Below are 20,259 nucleotides of genomic sequence, written 5' to 3'. Positions count from 1 at the left end.
AATTAAATGTTTGGCTCTATTAAGATCATATTTTTGTTATTTATTGTTCCTCTCATTTCTATGGGATATTTTATTGTCTCTTTGTTGGTGGAATCTCTTGACAGTTGCCAGAATAATGATATTTTGTGTATTTTTTCTCATTCTCCAAAGACTTATTTTCATTTTTATTACCATGGATTGTATTTATAGTCATGCAAAAATATATACTTCCAAGTCAAACTGAAGCAGTTGGTGGGAGAAAAAAATTAACATCTGTGCAGAGTTTAAAGGGAAAATATTACAGATGGTAATTGTACTGAGATCCACTGTAATTCTGAATGCATCACAGCATTCTTGCTTTGTAATATACATTCTTATTGTCAGTCTCTTGTGAATGTTACAGTGATTCTGTATCAGGGTTGATCAGCCTCAGATGTGTATGGATACTGCTACTGGAAAGTTTAAATTAGTAGTAACCCATATTTGAGCTACTATTTGCTTAATCTCATGACATTGTAGACTTTTAATGCAGTAAATAGTCTTTCTTTCCTACCTATGTTGTGCATAATAATGGTTTTCTTCTTCTTTTTTCCATTTTAGCCAAAACACTGTTGGCTTTATATGATGGTCGTTGAAATGACTCGTCACCTAGATAACTTATTAACAAAATTTGAGAATACATCACAGAACTTTTTGATTATAAAGAATCTTTCCCTGATTCTTCAAGGCATCAGAATTTGTATCCGACATGATGAAATGGTAATGTATCACAAGAAGTATCTTTGTCTTGATTGCGTTTTAGTAATATACATATAATGGATGGTGGCATCTTTATTTTTATTTCAAACAGTATGGTACAGTTTTATTTTAGATATGAGATGCTGTGTACTGTAATATTGGAACTGGGATTTCTTTCTTTGAATAGGGTGCAAACAGTGCTGCTCAGCCATACATTATCCATACATTGTGCACTTTAAGGGGCAGATTTAGTAAGGTTTTGAGTTGTGTTTTCCATGAAAATTCAAGTTTTTGATTTGGTTTTTTTTTTGGTCAGAACTCTTTTTGAGTTTTTTTAAAAAAAAAAAATATTTTTTGATATTTTTTAACCCTGGAAAAAGCTCAAATCTGAAAACCTATTGAGGTCATGTTGGAGTCAATTGCAGGGGTCCCTTTAACCATTTAAAGATGTTAGTAGCCTGCATGATGTTCAAGTTTTTTTCAGGGGGGTTTTGCCCGAAATCTCAAATGATTTGAGTGATTCCAGTTTTTTCCCAGCAAAAACTCAATCAATTTGAGTTTTCGTGTTTTGCAACTCGAATTGCATAACTTTGTTTTTTCCATTCAAGATTTTTTCTTAAATAACATACCATTTGATTTGTGGGTTCATTCGAGGTATAGAAAACATTAACATTCAACTTTCGATAAATAACCTCCTAAATATTATTAATTATAAGACCTTCTCGATAAAGTAGTCAAGCAAAATGAGGGTTTTCTATTTGGGTTATGCAACTTCTTAATGCAAGAGGCCCTTAATTAGAATGCTTCTGCTTTTGGTAGACCTGGATTTCTGTATTTGTATTCTTAAACATGGAATTGGACAGATTTGGCATATTTGTATAGCACCAAACATCTATATAGGACTGTGTCATCCTTTATGAATATCATCAAGCTAATAAAGTAATCTCCCTATGTTTGGTAAAAGCAAAAAAGATTGAGCAATTTATTTTGCCAAGCTGCGGGTGCACAAAAAAGATTGTTATCCATCTATCAAATTTGGTTTCACAAATGAGAATTGTATAGGTTTCTGATTTTTAATAATTTTTTGGTAGTAGTTACAGGTACAACAAGCAGGAATTATTCTGTTTAAATCAGAGATTGTAAAGGGCTATTATATCTTATAAGAGATAACAACTAAATACTTGGAACGAAAGATTACTCTTTCTAGAAAAGTACAGTAAGTAGCTGTTGGCCAATATATAATTTTAAGGATTAGACAATGCAGTCTTTGTTTCCTGAGTGTGACCTAAAATGAAAGTACGTAATCCAGAAGTGACAACATGCACTGCTGTACCTGCTTTTTCGAATCAATTAAATATACAAAGAAAAACAATTATTAAAGATGTCAAATGTGCACATTCTTTTCATGACATTTGCTATTAATTTCTGGCATGCTGCCCTTTGCAGGCTGTTCTTGTTTATCTACTGGCTTTTAAAATACCAAAAGACCAGTATCTAGTCTTGAGGCAAAACTACTTAGGAAGCTCTAAATGGGTATTAGTGTATGACAAAAGAAAAAATTGCTTACTAACTTCTAAAGCTGCCAGAAATAAAAGTGTGCGCAGAACAAATTTATTTATTTTGCATAACACAAATAAGTTATTTAAATGGTAATGATCAAATTTTCACAAAATCAATAAAACATGTTTGCTGGGATCCTGGGCTCAATGCCAGTCAGGGCACTAGATGCAAGGAGTTTGGTATAGGTTTGCATATGTTTACTCCAGCTACTCTGGTTTCCTCCCACACTCCAAAAATGTACAGTACATACAGGCTCTCGATGAGGAAAAGTTGAACATAGTGTGTGTAGATGTGATAGGAACCTTAAACTGCAAGCTCAACAGGGATAGATATGAATGATGTACAATCTCTGTAAAGCACTGAGGATTTTTTTAGGGCTATATAAACAAAGTATAACAATAAATTAATGTATTTTATTATGGTGGAAGTACCAAACACATACAATTTCCAACATTGGCTCTCAAGTAGTGAAAATAATGCCCATAGACTCCAATGGGTGTAAAAATTGTTATTAGTCCAAAAATATTTGTTGCGCATCAAAAAAGATTTGTCGCCCATAGAATTCAGTGCATTTCAGCAAATGATCGGCAAAGTAAACTGGTCAGATTTACCCATCACTATGATTCTCAAGTACCTGACTGCCAAAACCACAGATTTTTATGTTTCTGAGTTCTTTTCTATGGGGTATACCTAATTTTTGCTCATGAAACAAACAAAAAAAAAACATGGGAATAAAAGCACTGAACATGATTTATTTCTCTTTTATGCTTTGTTTAAGTTTTTACTTAAACTTGTATTCTAAATAGTCTGAGTTGTTTGCTATAACTTTAAAGTCCTGCAATTATTACAACTAGGAAGCCACTGCATGACTTTTACAAGTGCAGCTTAAGAATATAAAATTACATGTATACAAAGTTTTGTAGTTATAGGCATTTAAACTTAAATTGAGTCTGCCAAGCCTTTGATTTTAAATAAGCAGTTATAAAATAAACACAACATAAGGGCAGCCCACTGAAAACATTAGTATTTTATGTGGTTGATTTGGCAAGCTTCTGAACTTTTTTTCACATTGTTTTTTTAAATTGAAAAACATAATGCATTTTGGAGTAATGCTTCCCCTTCTCCTGATGGTTCTGCTAAATAAAATCTTTTTTTCAATACTGCCTCTTTATAAGAAGATGCATTTGATCTTGTTTAATCAAATAAAATCATTGTGTACACAAAAAAAAAAGACTTTATATTGGTGCCAACTGTTTAAATGAGTCCCTCCATTAAGAGGAAGCATCATAGTGTTTAATAAACAGTTTTAATGACACAATTAAATGATAAATAATAGCAATTCTACACGGTCTAAAATATATTACCCAATCTCATTTTTTTCAACATGTTTACTAAGGCAAAAATATTTATTGTTGAATAAAATACAGTCCTTTCATACTCACAAACCAGAGTTTTATTGAGTATATATGCTTATTCACTTTATGTTCATTCAAGTTGCAGTCATGTAGTATTCATTTTGGAAGAAATGTTTTTTGGTACTTTTTCCACTTTTTATGAAATAATTCTTACTGCCATTATTTATAACATATCGAAGTCGAAGGATTTTGCGCAAATACTTCGATCGAACGATCGAAGGAATAATCGTTCGATCGAACGATTAAATCCTTTGAATCGAAGGATTTGAATCCAATGATCGAAGGATTATCCTTCGACCAAAAAAACTTAGCCAAGCATTGGGTTCGGTAGCTTTTAGGTGGCGAACTAGGGGGTCAAGTTTTTTCTTAAAGAGACAGTACTTCGACTATCGAATGGTCGAATAGTTGAACGATTTTTAGTTCGAATCCTTCGATTCAAAGTCGAAGTCGTAGTCTAAGGTCGAAGTTGCCCATTCGATGGTCGAAGTAGCCAAAAAACACTTCGAAATTCAAAGTATTTTTTCTTCTATTCGTTCACTCGAAGTTAATGAATTGGCCCCTTAGTGTCATCAATATTCATATTCAGTTGGCTTCTACAGCAGAAAGTAGAGAACATGGAGTTTAGCAGTATGGAGTTGAAAAACTGAAAAGTTACCCATTATAAGGGATTCTGCAAGAATCCATGCACTTTATGAAACTACTTTGTAACCCCTCTTAAGTATATGAAGCTCAGTATGAGTTCTTTAATTGCTTAGAAATCTCAGTTGGGATTCATTTATCTTTATCTCAATTAATTTAGATAAATTTAGTAATAATTATAACAACAGTGTGCATACCACATGTTTAGCTATTTCTTCTAATCAATGTATCATTTCTTTTACTTGACAGGACTTTGACTCAGTCTCTTCTTTATATCAAGTAGAAGGGTTTAAACCCCGAGATTTTTTTGGTTATGTGACTAGTACAATTGAGGTTTTTAAGGAGATCAACAACACAGAGTATGCAGGACCTTGTACCATGCCTGCAGAATATGATTTTGACTATGATATTGAAGGTAAGCTTTGGAAAAAAATAACATAAAAAACTGCATGTTGACTAAAGTCAATTAAAAACTGACAGGTTTTTTTTTTTAGCTTTTCAGACTCCTAGCACAAATCATGATCTACCATATATTCCAAGCACACGAAAGAATAGTAGCAGATTTGGTAAGTCCATCAGTTCAGTTGTAGCAAAATATTTTTTAACAGATAATGGTAAAAAAAAAACATGGGTATACGCTATGGTAATTAAGAACATAACAACTCAAAATGATGCATTGCAAGTCTGTGGACAAATGATGCCATTATCTCATTGTTGGAGTGCATCCAATAAAATCAAAACTTTTTGGATATCAATATTTATTATGAGTTTTTTTGTCCCACCCTCCACTTGGATATATTGAGACAGGAACCACTAAACAACGGCACAAAGAGCTGTAATTCTTCAGTGGGCAACCAACATTTATAACAGATTCATATCAGTCATAATTTTGTTCAGTGGCTGCAAAATACATGAGCAAAATACAAAAACTTCATTCCAGGTTTCATTTTATTGTTGCTTGTGTAGTAAAAACAGCTTCCAGCAATAATTCCATCTTACATCTAGAGCTAAGAGGTTGCCTATCAACAGAGCCATCTTGTTTATATAGCATTCCATTGTTGTTTTAAATAGAAGTTATTTCTCTGGTATTCTGACTCTGTGTTGCATGCTGGCTTGAAAGGTCATCTAAGGTCTCTTTTTCCGACCACATAAAAACACCTCAATTAACTAAGTCAATTAATGGATAAGGTACAAAATATGCAGTCAAATTTTGTTTCAGTCTCTCTCTTTTTATTTTGACCAAGTTAATCCATATTTAAATTTGAAATACAGTATTAGTGCTAACTGCTTTAATACAGTTGCATTGTTGCAAAATCGCCTCCATCTAAATAGATATAAATAATGTCTAGAAAAGCATAATCCCCAGTATTGACCAGTATTTATTTGTAATCTGTATGTTGTAAACACCCTTCTATTCTACAGGGCTGTGAAATATTTTGGCAAAAATTATACATATTTTATTAACAAACTTTTAAAAAGTGCCAAATTGTTCTATTGTTTTTAGTTTTTTGGACATAGCTTGACACAACCATGCTATTCTAACACAACCACGCACATAAAATCCCTGTGTGGCTCCAAACCTCTTGAATTTAATGATATTTATGTTGCTAGTATTAATGTTATACAATATGATATGCAGTGCTCTATATCTATCTCATGTTCTCCAAATATTTACATTCTCTTTCATAGTCCCGGAGTACAAAATGATTCTCTCTACTCAGAGTAGAAAGATATTTTGAATACTGTACTTCATATAATTTAGAGAGCGTCTTTTCATTTCCTCAAGCCCCTTTTGGATTTACATTGCTTCTGACTACCTTTCACGGTTATTAATCACGTTTTTTAAATATTTATACTGAATCATGCACTTTAGAAAAACATAGAGGTGGAATGCAAAAAGGGCCTATTTTACTATGTCACTGCTATGTTTGGTGTTTTTAAAAATAGATAGACTAAAGCATTTCACTTTTGTTTGCTACTTTTTACTGGCAGTAATTTTTGATCTTCACGACTTTGACTGGGCTCCATCCTCACTTTACTAATAACACTTTCTTTCATGATCCAGATTTTTACTAATACAAACAAGATTTCTCTGATTTAAGAATGAGTTCTTCCACTTATGGGTATGGGAATCATAATGGCACTACCACAGTGGTACAGTATAAGTATCTCTAGAGGATGCTGGAATCATGTTCCTCCACTATAGTTGCTCAATACTAACATGAGCTGCAGGTAGTCAGATTGCCATGTAGGTTGAAAGGAGGCAAAGGCATCTATTTTAGGAATTATTCATAACCACCACATCACCACCACTTCATGTTTAAATGCAACAATATTTGACCGACAACTGACCTGTACTTACTATGAAGATAAACCACCTATAGTTAAATTTTTCAAGATGTGAACAACAGAAGAAACAGTTTAATACCTGTAATTAGCATCAGTTTTGTGACATATTTCGTAAGAAAATACTAAAAGACTAAAAAACATATTCAGGAATCTAAAAATAATTGAAATATACATGCAAGAACCTTACAATTTTGAGGTATGTAAACAATCTGTAACACATACAGTATATACTCAGATATTATCATATTGTGTTGATTTCCTTTAACTCAAATTTTTTGTAGTTTCAAATTAGTAGCAAAACACTTTCCTTGAAGTGGACCCATGGTTTCATTTTCCATGTGCATAAAAAAATATTTTTCTATTCCCGCATGGGAAGGTTTATCTAAAGTTTCTATCATTTTAACTTTAATCAGACCCTGCCAGCAAGCATATATTGCATTTTTTAACATTTCAAAACATCATTTCATGATATTGGGGATAAAGACACTCACAATTTTCCCTTGAGTTAATGTCCTACTTTGTTCATATTTCTGTAGAAAATAATATATGGAACAGGTTTATTTTTTGGATAAACAAAAGAATATCTTACGCAAGCACTGAAAATCCTTTCATTTTTCATATTCTAGCTGTGAACGATCACCAAAAACTAGACTGTACAAAACAGTAAAAATAGAGTTCATAAAAGTCAAGCATGTTTGGCAGTGTTTACACCATATAATGAATAAATATGTCAAGGAAACATGCTAACTGTTGAGTTATGTTGCTTCACCTCTTAACCAATAACCATTGAAAGGGACCCTATGTAAAACATTGATATTTTCATGTCTTTTTGATTATTTCCTAAAGCTTGTGAAATCCAGCTTGATGTATTTATGTTTCACTCATCTACTGAAGAGATTAACTACATTAAACATTTTAAACTACAACCAACTTTTAAAACCATCTGGAAACTATTTTGAAGAAGTGTCTGTCAGTTACTGTTGGGCCATTCCTTTATTAAGTGGTATTGGTAAAGGCTTTAAACACAATATTTCTGCTGATTTCCTATTGACCCCCGTGCTTGTAAGATAATGGCTGAACTGACTACTGAATGCTCAAATCATAATACATTTGTTTTCTTTACAGATTCCTCTGCCAGGTCTGGATTCAACACTGGTGCATCTATACAGTACAGTACAGTGTTAATAGCACTGGCCTGCTTAGTCATTGGATTTTTATTAGGAGTTCTGTTCTGGTGGAAGGTAAGTTCTTGTAATATCTCACTTTGCATTATTGCAAACATATGAGACAGAACATATTCTAATGGCTTAATGCCAAGGCATGCTTAAGTCAAGGATGAAAAGTAACTCTTCAGTATCAACACTTTTCTAAATGATCAGCTTTTACTGTTTGGTTGGCTACAGGCAGATAAAGCTTAAAGGGATACTGTCATGATAATGCACTGAAATCCATTTCTCAAAAGAGCAAACAGATTTTTTTATATTCAATTTTGAAATCTGACATGGGGCTAGACATATTGTCAATTTCCCAGCTGCCCCAAGTCATGTGACTTGTGCTCTGATAAACTTCAATCACTCTTTACTGCTGTACTGCACGTTGGAGTGATATCACCCCCCCAGCAGCCAAACAAAAGAACAATGAGAAGGTAACCAGATAACAGCTCCCTAACACAAGATAACAGCTGCCTGGTAGATCTAAGAATAACACTCAATAGTAAAAACCCATGTCCCACTGAGACTCCTTCAGTTACATTGAGAAGGAAAAACAGTAGCCTACCAGAAAGCATTTCTCTCCTAAAGTGCAGGTACAAGTCACATGACTTGGGGCAGCTGGGAAATTAACAATATGTCTAGCCCCATGTCAGATTTCAAAACTGAATATAAAAAAATCTGTTTGCTCTTTTGAGAAATGGATTTCAGTGCAGAATTCTTCCAGAGTAGCACTATTAACATGTTTTCCGATGAAAGGATCCCTTTAAACTATGGATATAAAAATACACACCAACAAATATGCCTTTTCTGTAAATTGTTATTAGATGCAATTTGAATGGTTACAGCTGATTTGACAGCTAATTTGCAGAATAATTAGGCCCAAGATAAGATAAAATAGTTACTATGGGGGTTATTTACTAAAGGTCAAGTTGTGTTTTCCCCCAAAACATTCGAGTTTTTGGAGGGTAGTTTCAGTAAAAACTTAAATTTTTCAGGATCACAAAAACTTTTTTGAGATTTATTATGCCCTGAAGCAGCAAAAAGCCAGAAAAAGAAAATATTCTAACTAAAACCCGTTGAGGTCATGTAAAATTCAACAGCAGAGGTCCCATGAACCATTTGAAGATGTTTATCCTTCATGATTTTCAGTTTTTTTTTTATGGGTTGCACTTGAAAACTTGATCAATTCAAGATATTAAAGGTTTTTTCACCAACAACTTGATCAATTTGAGTATTTGAGTTTCCCCCAATTGCATTCATTCATGTTAAATAAATAAGCAAACATTAGAGTTTTGAGTTTATTCAAGGTAGAAAAAAAACCTCATAAACTCGACCTTTGATAAATACAGTAACTCTATATATAAGAATTTGTATAAATACTTTAGCCTAATGATGGATCCTTTTATTGCCCACTGGATAAAGATTGGACTTGGAGTGGATATGTACTTATTTGCATTTCACCTTATAAAGATAGAACTTTGCACTATAGATATAATTTTTATAATAATTGACACACCACATGTGCAATAGACACACAATGGATTCATTTTTACTTTGTATTTGATTTGTATTAATAATATTCCTCTGAGCATCATCAGAGCTGTACAGTGCCTTATTTTGGGAGGTGAAGTATGTCTATATAAAATGGTAATGGTGTGATGTGCTTGTTTTCCATGCAGTTTAAGCACAGACAAAACCAGACACAAGATAGCTTGTCGGCAGTTGCAGTCGAACCAAGCGCTGAAAATGAATCACAATAGTAAGTTAATGTTCTATTACTATTAATACATGTATAGTTTTGCCATGTGCAGCTTAAATGGTCAATGGTCTGTCTTAAAATCTCACCAAATTCTGTGAAAACCAAAAATTCCCTGGTTTCACAGAATTCACTCATAATTATGCCTTTCCATTCATATTATGTAATGTGTTATATATTTTCCGTTTTTCCAGTTTATTTTATTTCTCCTTCAAAAAGTACACTTTGGGGCAGATGTATCAAGGGTCGAATATCGAGGTTTAATTAACCCTCGATATTCGACTGCCTAATTAAAATCCTTCGGCTTCGAATATCGAAGTCGAAGGATTTTGCGCAATTCCTTCGATTGAACGATTAAAGAAATAATTGTTCGATCGAACGATTAAATCCTTCGAATCGAACGATTCGAAGGATTTTAATCCATCGATCGAAGGATTATCCTTCGATCAGAAAAACCTTGGAAAGCCTATGAGGACCTTCCCCATAGGCTAACATTGGCTTCGGTAGGTTTTAGGTGGCGAACAAGGGGTCGAAGAAATTTTTAAAGAGACAGTACTTCGATTATCGAATGGTTGAATATTCAAACGCTTTTTAGTACAAATCATTTTGATTAGAGGTCAAAGGTCGAAGTAGCCAAATCGATGGTCAAAGTAGCCAAAAAAACATTCGAAAATCGAATTTTTTTTCCTCTATTCCTTCACTCGAGCTTAGTGAATGGGCCCCTTCATGTTTAAGGTGTGGAGTATCTAATTAAAGTTATTATATATTTGATCTATTATATTCACTTACGCAAAGCTTGTTTGAGATGTTCAATAATCCAACCATTATTTTCCATGTTTTGCATTCATATCTTTACAGTTAAAATGCATAATCTTTAAATGATGATTGACCTTAATTATCATTTCTTTTTTTTGCTTTTTTTAGTATATTGCAACAGGCCACAACTGATGTCGGTGTTATATAATTGGTTTACAAGGCTAAAATTCTGGTAAGTAAAAAATACTTAAATTCAGCCCTAAAATGCTAAAGGGTGGTTTTTGACTCCTCTGTCATAGTAGCAGATGTGTCTACAAACCCTGTTAGGGCTTTGCATTGAAACTGTTTCTATCTGCCCTTATTGTTAATATACCACAATTGAAGAGCATCTTACCATTTAAATGCATACATAAAAAGCACTCTTACATGAATTGCTTAATTCTCATTGTACCATTCTCCATATTGAGTTAATGCATTTGTAATGTACTTTTTCATGTGCCGTACATTAGTGACAGAGTTCAGCGTTAATGTTAGCTCTGTACTGTAAATCAAAACCATCCCTTATTTTTGCCATAAATATGTTTTGAAGTGTTTCTCTAAACATTTTTCCTGTTGCCTTTGATTAACAGAACAAGGGGATTGTGTAGTCAATAAATTTTAGTTGTGTAAGATCTAGTGCCAGCCCACTAATCCTGACAAATTTTTTAATATAAAATATATTAAGAAATAGCTTTATTTGTTTGCTGCTTTAAGTCTCATTGCTCAAAATAAATTCAAAAATAAATGTAATTGCTTGTTCCATTAACCAATTCAATTTTACACATATTTTACAATACCATAGTTTTTTTGTAAATCTTTTTAGTAGAACACTATGAAATTTTACCTACAAATTAGTTATAGGGTAGAAAGTTTGATATGAAGCATAACAAAAGTGGTGTAAAGGTGATACCTTTATTGGCTAACTAAGATGATAATCACAGCAAGCTTCCAGAACTTTGAGGTTCCTTCTTCAAAGCTGATTACAAAGAAGCTATGTTGGCACTAATATATAAACAGCATTATGTAACAAATTTCCCAATTGTTATTATGCCGTACCCTTCTGCATCATTCAGTTTTTATAACATCCACCTTAAAGAACATTTTTGGTCCTGCATGCACTTGTGTCTAGGCACAATAGACTACAGCAAGCATACTGATCAAGTGTGCTGGATAAAAGTACATTACTTTACACACACCCATGGAAATAAAAGTATATTCACTGGTTTCCTAAAGTTGTTGCACTAGAAATCTCAGTGCATGGTGGGAGTTGTAGTCCTTCAATATCTGGGGGCCCAGATTAAGAAATAGAGTTGAATACTGTAATGTATGTGAAGTTCTGTAAAGTCTGTAGAGTCAAGGGCAACTCTAGTCAAACACTGTGACCCCATAGAACTGTCTCACTTCTGTCAGATCAGTTGGGAAACTAAAACAGTAGCACATAAAAACACTGTATATATCTTACCACTTGTATGTAGCTGTTTGCTTACTAAAGTAAGCAAATATGCAGCTTTCTTGCTAAAAGATACATTACACAAATATCTCTCACAGAAACAAGTATCCCATCTGACATTCTTCTGTACATTTTGCTCTACAACTGTTATGTGGCTACCATTGGAAATTAATTGGTGTTGATAATCAAGGATTGGTGTTTTACGCTGTGTTCCTTTACCAAAGTAAATGAAATTACTAAATGTTTTGGTTATATATATTGTAGATGCAGAAATAGATTATTAAAATATATTTGATACTTCAAATATCAAATTATATCTTTTATTTTGACTAAGTTTATGAAATAGTAAGAAATTGCACATAGAGTTTGATTTGATAATATTAATATTATTTATTCATTTTTACCCTAGGTGACAGTGCTAATCCTTTTGGAAACCACAGGAGCTTAAAGCAAGTTCTTGTTTAATATTGGAGCAGCAGACTACTGGGAATGATCCTTTAGGAAATGCTGCAAAAATTCATAAAAAACAACATAAAAAGCAAAAGAGTTTGTACTTCACCGGATTACTAATTTATGCCTGCCATCATTTTGTCTTGTCTGCTGTCTCCTATGGCATAACAAAAAGTGATATGCAAGTCAAGAAGAACAAACAATTCTCTCAAGTTTTTTCATACTACTGGAAGAGTTATGTTGAAATAAGAGCAAGCAAATCATAGGTTCACTGGATGATAGGATGTTTTATATTTTGCTTTGGTTTGTTGTTGTTGTCAAGGGTTCCAAATTACTTCACTTGTTATGAAGATCAAGCCACTTTTTATGTTGGGACTTACACAGGACTATAAAAAGTCAATGACAATCTTGGTACTCCCAAATGTTAACTCTGCTAGATGAACACTGTGAAAGGATGCCACTTGTGATTCAGTTTTAAGAATGAAATTCAGAGACTATAAAACGAAGAGGCTTCCATGGCAGAATCCCAACTCTACAATAACTTTGGATTTTTTAGATAAAGCTCTTCCAAAACTTGCTCCGCAAAGTCAGAACATACATGTATACTTTTTTTAGTTCACATATTAAATATATTTTTTTATAATGGACACACATTTCTGTAAATAAATGTAAGTATTATGATGCATATCAAATTAAATTGGTGACTCAAGAATGGGATGGGAAGAAAGACATTCAATAAGATATATGTGACTAAAATATATGTCACACATTAGTCTCACTGAATTTGTAATGAGAGAATGCTGAGTGTGTTAGAGCTTGATGCATTAACACAAGACCTCAAGGCTAAATAGAAATACAAAAGACATGATATAAAATTTTAGGACTTCACAATGTGAGGCGGGGAAAAACGTAAAGAAATAAAAATCTCCTGTTTCTTGTATAGTATCATACAATAGCCTGTATTTATATACAACTTTAAATTATTTATTGCAGCCATTTATTCTAGCAGAAATGATGATCTTAAATAAATGCATCAAACGAATCTGACATCATAAAATATATAATTCTCCAACATATGCCAGTGGCAATTTTTGTTAACTAGTGCTTTATCTGAACCGTCAATATTTACTTATGACAGGCTTATCTTAATTGCAATAGATATTTCTATGTCCTCCTTTTGAAACACACACACATATATGTGCACCAGTGGTATCTGTACTCCATTGCTCAGTGGTATTACAAAATTACTGAGCACCTGCCTAGTTTCAGAAATGACTATGATAATCAGGGCCGGCCTTAGGCCTATTGGCCCAATAGGGCCCTGCACCTCTGGGGGCCCCGCACTACAGATAATATTTCCCTCAGCTCATGATGCTGCCTGGCCTGCCCCAAACTAATTGGCCCAGTCCACTCTCCTATTTCCTCCCTATCTCTCTTACCCTGTGTGCCCCTATTTCATCCCTCTCACTCTCTTACCTTGTCTGCCCCTTTCCTTTCTATTTTGTGCCTGTATGCCCTTATTTTCCTAAATACTTGGTGTGTCAGTAGCCAGCAACACTTTGTCTAGGGGCCCCGCCAACATGGTCCCAATTGGGCCCCACATTTGATAGGATCAGCCCTGATGATAATAATAATAATGATGTTTGGAATAGACGACTTTGACAGGGTGATGACACAAGCCAAGTGTGAGTCACCAAAATGGACCATAGCCAAAGGCAAGTGAAGGATTACCATTTCATTATCTTATGTCAGGGTTTGTTACCTGTCCACATGAAGGTCTTTATAGAGAAAAAGCATTTATATTCTGGTAAATCATGTTTTCTGTCAATATCCTGTATATTATGTAGTCAGCTAAATCACTTGTTTTGTTACTGATATATAAAGATATATAAAGGGTGTCTTATCACCCTTTGATAAAGATATATAGTATGTAAAGGCTATATATGAGACATTATAATGCATTGTTTTCTTTGGCTCTAGTCAGAAATTACTGCATTTACTCAGTCAGAATCATTACTTTTCCCTGTTATTTTGGGTTTCATTTAATAAATTATACATATATTTTGACTGAGTAAATTCAATAATTTCTTTCTGGTGAATGTTAAAACAAAGTCATCCGCTAAGTCTAACACTCTTATCTATCTCAATCACAGGAACAAAATAGAGAAAAAAGACCATTAACAAAATCAGATTTTTTTGTTTAAGATAAATAAGTAAAGACGCATCATTGTTCATAACTCATTCACATAAATTATGTACTTGCATGCTTACTTCTTAATGGATCAGTGGTTTCAGCCACAAATCCCCCTTGTAAAGTCAATTAAAAGAATAATGGATTTGTATTTGTTTCCTTGGATTTGTTTCTAGTTCGATACAATATGACACTGTTCCTTTAGTATTGTTGTATTAGGTGGTCAAGCACAATCTGAAATGAAATTTCACAGTTGAATGGTATAATTTCTCTAATTTTACATGTATATATATAGAGAGAGAAAGAGAGAGAGAGAGATAATACAATAGTGAGGAGCTTTAAGGTTTATTGCTAGAGATTTTTTGTTAGCCCTGAAATACACCTAAATAATTTAAAAGAAAGGCCTCCCATCCACTAAAGTCTGTTATATGTAGCATAAGCACACAATTTAAGGGGCACATTTACTAAGGATCGAATTTGAAGTTAAAAAACGTCGAAATTCGACCATCTAATTTGATACTTCGATAGTCGAAGTATTTTTTGTATCGAAAACGGCCGTTTTTCGATAAAAGTAAAAATCGTTCGATCGATCGATTAGATCATTTGAATCGAACGATTCAAACGATTTTACAAAAAAATACTTTGACTCCTCAAAACTTAGCCAAAACTAAAAGTTTATAGGAGGTCCCCCATAGGCTAAATAGCAATTCAGCAGGTTTAAGGTGGCGAAGTGTCGAATACGAAGTTTTTTAAAGAGACAGTACTTCGATTTTCGAATGGTCTAATTTGTGAAGTATTTTCAATTCAAATCAAATTTTGGCCTGTTCGATGGTCGAAGTACCCAAAAATTACTTCGAAAATCAAAGTTTTTGAATTCGAAAGTTCACTTTGACCCTTAGTAAATGGGCCCCTAAGTGTCATACCATGTCCTTAGGCCTATACACATACTGTATCACAGACCAAGCAGCCATGACCAGGTACTTCTCTTGCAGCTGACAAATGTTGGCAGATGATATACCATGTGTTGTTCAGAAAAAGTTAACTTGTAGCTCTAAATGTATAGTGATAACCAATGTGGTATTACCATTTAAAGTGTAGAAGATTTGCTTTGCATATTACCACATTACACAATACCATACCATATCATGTCATGTTTAAACATTTTCCAATTATCCATTTCATATTTTAAGAACAAGAAATTCAAGTAGTATATTTAAATAATGCATCCATGTTTTATAATGGATTTTATAATTTTATTCAACTGATTTATGTTCAAATTCAAGTTAAAAATGTCGTCCAGCGAAGAATGTTTTCTGCATCCCAGAAGCCACTTATTTGCACAAAGACTGAATAATGTCAACCAAAGTTAAGATCTCTAAAGGAAAATATAGTTAAAATGTGAAATAGTAGACTATTTCAGCTTCTAAAACTGTAGTTTTAGAATTCAGGAGACTACATCTAACAGTTCTGATGATATTACTGAGCATAAAATATTTATATTTGCTTTTGCTTAGGAGAAAGGAATAATTATTAAGAAACAAAAAAAAAGAGTAACGTGAAAAGGTTATTTCTTGCATAAAATAGATAATGGGCACAACTGGGGTCAAGCTCTACAACTACAATCTCTATCTCTCCAAAGTAGACATCTAAAACTTAATTACAGCTGCAATATATTTGGTGTTAGACCTAGTCACATTATTAACATAAATTAGTATACAAATGTTACTTACCAATATTTTTTGGTAATCGAACTTCTTTGATAAAACCAACAAGACATAGCCAGATATAAACAGAGCATGATTCTCATTGGAGGTTCATTAATTGGGCTGCTGGCACTAAAGGAGTTTTTAAAATCTCTACCGTTTAATGTTAAGACGGTTGCTGGACTAAAATCCCCATCATGCTTCACCCCTTAATAATATGCTGGAGAATTCTGTGACTTTTATTTCAACAACTCAAGACAACAATGTCCACTTCAAATAACATGAGTATTCGCTAAATTTCCAAAATATTTGCAATGTAACAAACCTGGAAAACTGAAAATAAATCTGGAATGCACTGCCAAATTTCCACCAAAATTTTAAGTCTAAACCAAATGGTTGGAATACATTTGTTTTGGTTATAAATGAATGTGTATATATGTAATTGTATTCACAAGGGCATTTCTTTGGTTACAGCAATTTTGTATTAATATTGCAAATACCATAAATGTAGTTTAAAAGGTTGGCAAATTATAATAAAAACTCTCTAGTCTACCCAGCATTCTGTTGCAAATTGCTGGTATAAATGGAAATATGTGCATACAGTATATTATTCAGCTTGAGCACCTATTACGTTTTAAATTGTGGAATAATTCATTACCCAGAAGGGCAAAGAAAAAATGTTTCCCTTTTATACTAAAAGTAAAATGTAGTTTAACAAATGTAAACAATCACTGAATATTATATAAACTTTGAGACTACATTTTTAGCATGTTTTCATTTATACAACATAACTGTTAATAGTTGAAGCTGCATTTTTAAACACCCATTGATAAGTGAACTTGCAGAAGTTTCCAGAAGTTATAAAAGCTGTAATGTTTAGTGATGGGTGAATTTTTCCAGTTTCGCAGGAAAATTCGAGAATTTCCTGTGAAATTCGCGAAATGCGAATTTTGACACCGGCGTCAAAATATTTTTGACGCCAGCGACAATTCCCATTAAAGTCATTGGACGGCTATAATTGTCGCCAGCTTCAGAATTGTCTTGGGCATCAAAAATATTTTGCGCCTGGCGAATAAATTCGCCCATCGCTAGGAATGTTATACACTCAAAAAAAACCTTTGAGTATGCTAGATTTGCTGCCATATAAAATATCAAAATCTCTTCTTACAAATGCTTGTGTGCAACAGATGTTATCAACACAGTGTGATTTCTGGATTTTCCATGCAATTTTATTCTAATGATAATTTGCACAAAAATAATATTTTTCTATGATTATTGATTACTCGTTTGACTGTTAATCACTGTAGTATATTATAAACAAAGAAAATAAATAATTTCAATTTCGTAGAAGACATTTAATGGGGAATGCTCATTTAAAAATCGACATTCAGTAAGCAAAACTCATTTTATATAATTTTTTGCTGGACAAGGTATTTTGTCCTGAAACTTATTTACTTAATTTTTTACATTTTCTTTCTATCTATCTATCTATCTATCTATCTATCTATCTCTAAAAAAATATAGTTACTGTGTCTCCTTACTTTTCTATTTTATTTATATGTAAATATATTGTTTTTTTTTTTTGTCAACAAAGTTTATATTGGTCCTGAAATTGATTTCCTTAATTTTTACATTTACTTTTGCATTTCAAAAAAATACATTACTACTATCTCTTTAATTTCATAATTTGAACGATAATCTGGTTAGGGCAGACCAGAAAAATACCCATAAACCTGAACTACTGTCAATATACTGAAAGGTTTTCTTAGAAGGGCCTACCTTTATATATTAAAACACATTTTTACTGGTAATATGTTAGTAAATTATGTATGAAAGTACCAGGGTACCTGTACAAATTGCAAGGTTTACAACAACAGGACTGGCCATATGTATGCCACTTGATATTATTGTTATGACCACTTGATATTATTGTTATGACCATCCTTCTGATGTTACAGTTTAGAAAACTACATTCTGACCACAGGCCAAAAACATAACATATTTTTTATATATGTTGCAATATGTGTATATTTGTTTGAAATGTTATGTAATTTCTTGATTTAATTTTTTACTGGTTTGAATTTCAAATTACTTTGTATACATAAACTTTATTGTTATAAATAAAGAATTATATGCACTGCCGCAGCTTATCTTTTATCAGACAAAAGCAAGAAAACATGGTGTACTTGGAAGATAACCAAGTATTGTTTTGAAAATGCCCATTTTTATGAAATGTCCTTTAGGCTTAAATTAGTGATGAGTGAATTTTTTTACCAGGTATGGATTTGTGGTGAAATTCTGCATTTTACCATCAGCCAATTTTTTAGAAAAACTGCTGAATAATTTGATTCATCACTAGCTAAAAGCTCACCCCCCAGGTTTTATAACATAGACAGGACAATTGTTGATTATAGCATTCCGTTTCTATACACTTGCCAGAAAATTTGCATAACTAAGGAACATATTTATCAAGGTTCGAATTTCAAATTTGAAAAACTTTGAAATTCAAATTCAAAAAGACCAACCGAAATTAAGTCAAAGTTTTCTTGTTGGCTGAATAGGTCAGTTTTCGATCGAATAGGTCTGTATTCGGGTGAATTCGAATTGTATGAATCGAATTAATAGCAAATTCGATTGGATTCAATTTGAAGTTTTTCCTAAAAAAAAACTTTGAATTTTCAAAGTCCACCAATTGACTCCAAATAGGTTCTAGGAGGTCCCCCATAGGCTAAAACAGCAATTCACCAGGTTTTAGATGGCGAATGGTCAAAGTCAAATTTTTAAAGAGTCAGTACATGATAAATTTTGGTATTTCAATTTTAAATTTTTTTCAAATTCAAATCAATTTTGGACTATTACCTCGTCGAAGTACACAAAAAATAGCTTGAAATTCGAATTCTTTGAATTCAAAAATTCACCTCAACGTTTTATAAATCTGCCCCATAGAGTGCAAATACATGATTAAGGGGCATATTTATCAAGGGTCAAATTTTGAATTGAAAAAACTTTGAAATTTTAATTCAAAAAGACCAACCAAAATTAAGTGGAATTTTTTTTAGGTCAAATAGGTCTGTTTTTGATCGAGTAGGTCCATTTTCGGCCAAATTGACTCCAAATAGCTCATAGGAGGTCCCCCATAGGCTAAAACAGCAATTCGGCAGGTTTTAGATGGTGAATGGTTGAAGTTGAATTTTTAAAGAGACAGTACATGATAAATTTCGATAATCTATTTTTTTCAAAGCACAAAGAAATAGCTTGAAATTCTATTTTTTTTTCATTCGAAAATTCACCTCGACCTTTGATAAACCTGCCCCTAAGTCTTTTGTCTTTTTCTTTTGACAAATAAACAAATAGGTAACATTATTTTCATTAGATATGTGCTGACTTGGCTCATATCTATTTAAAAATTAAATAGATGTATCTTTAAATGTTTTGTCAAGACTGGCTGATTCTAATCATATTTAGGTATATAAAAGTAAAAATTATCTATACATAATGCATGTAAACTATCATGCATAATAATATGCATTTGGGATTACTGTTGTGCTGATACTGGAAGAACACTAACCTAAAGCAAAGTAGTTCTAGTAGTACCATATGCTTGGATTGTGTTGCTATTAACAAGGATTTACTCTAGTTTAGTTGACATAATTGAAAATATGACATGTGACACTGCAAAATACAATTGTGCAATTGAAGCTTTTTGATAAAACAAGTTTTATGGAGGGCCCAGAAGTTTTGTGAAATTCTAAACAACAGACCACTCCAATGAATGGAGCACTATTCACATCAGCATTAAATACTTCTTTTTGTTTTTTCTAGTTCAGATATTTAAAAGTATTAATTTTGCCCTTTTCTGACATACTCTATCACATATGCTGTGACCTGAGTATTCGGTGGGCAATTCTGCTTCAAAAGGATAATCTCCTGAGTATTCACTTTTCCCCAGGCTAACATATTTTTAACAAAAATTCAAAACCTTTGTTAGAGCTTGAGGGATTCATTTTTAAGTCTGTAGCACCA

General features: G+C 32.8%; 1 protein-coding gene across 5 annotated transcripts in view; it reads left to right on the top strand.

Annotated features, from left to right (window-relative positions):
* Positions 1-14,684, top strand: part of kitlg.L (KIT ligand L homeolog) — a 36,477-nt gene extending 21,793 nt beyond the window's left edge. For 4 of the 5 annotated variants that reach the window (XM_018250687.2, XM_018250689.2, XM_018250688.2 and 1 more), the window contains 7 exons: positions 580-738; positions 4,581-4,746; positions 4,826-4,897; positions 7,806-7,921; positions 9,571-9,650; positions 10,572-10,635; positions 12,302-13,384. In XM_018250687.2, the coding sequence (XP_018106176.1) occupies positions 580-738; positions 4,581-4,746; positions 4,826-4,897; positions 7,806-7,921; positions 9,571-9,650; positions 10,572-10,611 (633 nt within the window). In that variant the 3' untranslated portion in view covers positions 10,612-10,635; positions 12,302-13,384. 5 annotated transcript variants of the gene reach the window in all.
* Positions 14,685-20,259: the final 5,575 nt, after the last annotated feature.

This window comes from Xenopus laevis, chromosome 3L, assembly GCF_017654675.1.
Source record: "Xenopus laevis strain J_2021 chromosome 3L, Xenopus_laevis_v10.1, whole genome shotgun sequence".
Lineage (NCBI taxonomy): Eukaryota > Metazoa > Chordata > Amphibia > Anura > Pipidae > Xenopus > Xenopus laevis.
The sequence above is the reverse complement of the archived record's forward strand: the minus strand, read 5'-3'. Positions and strand labels throughout refer to the sequence as shown.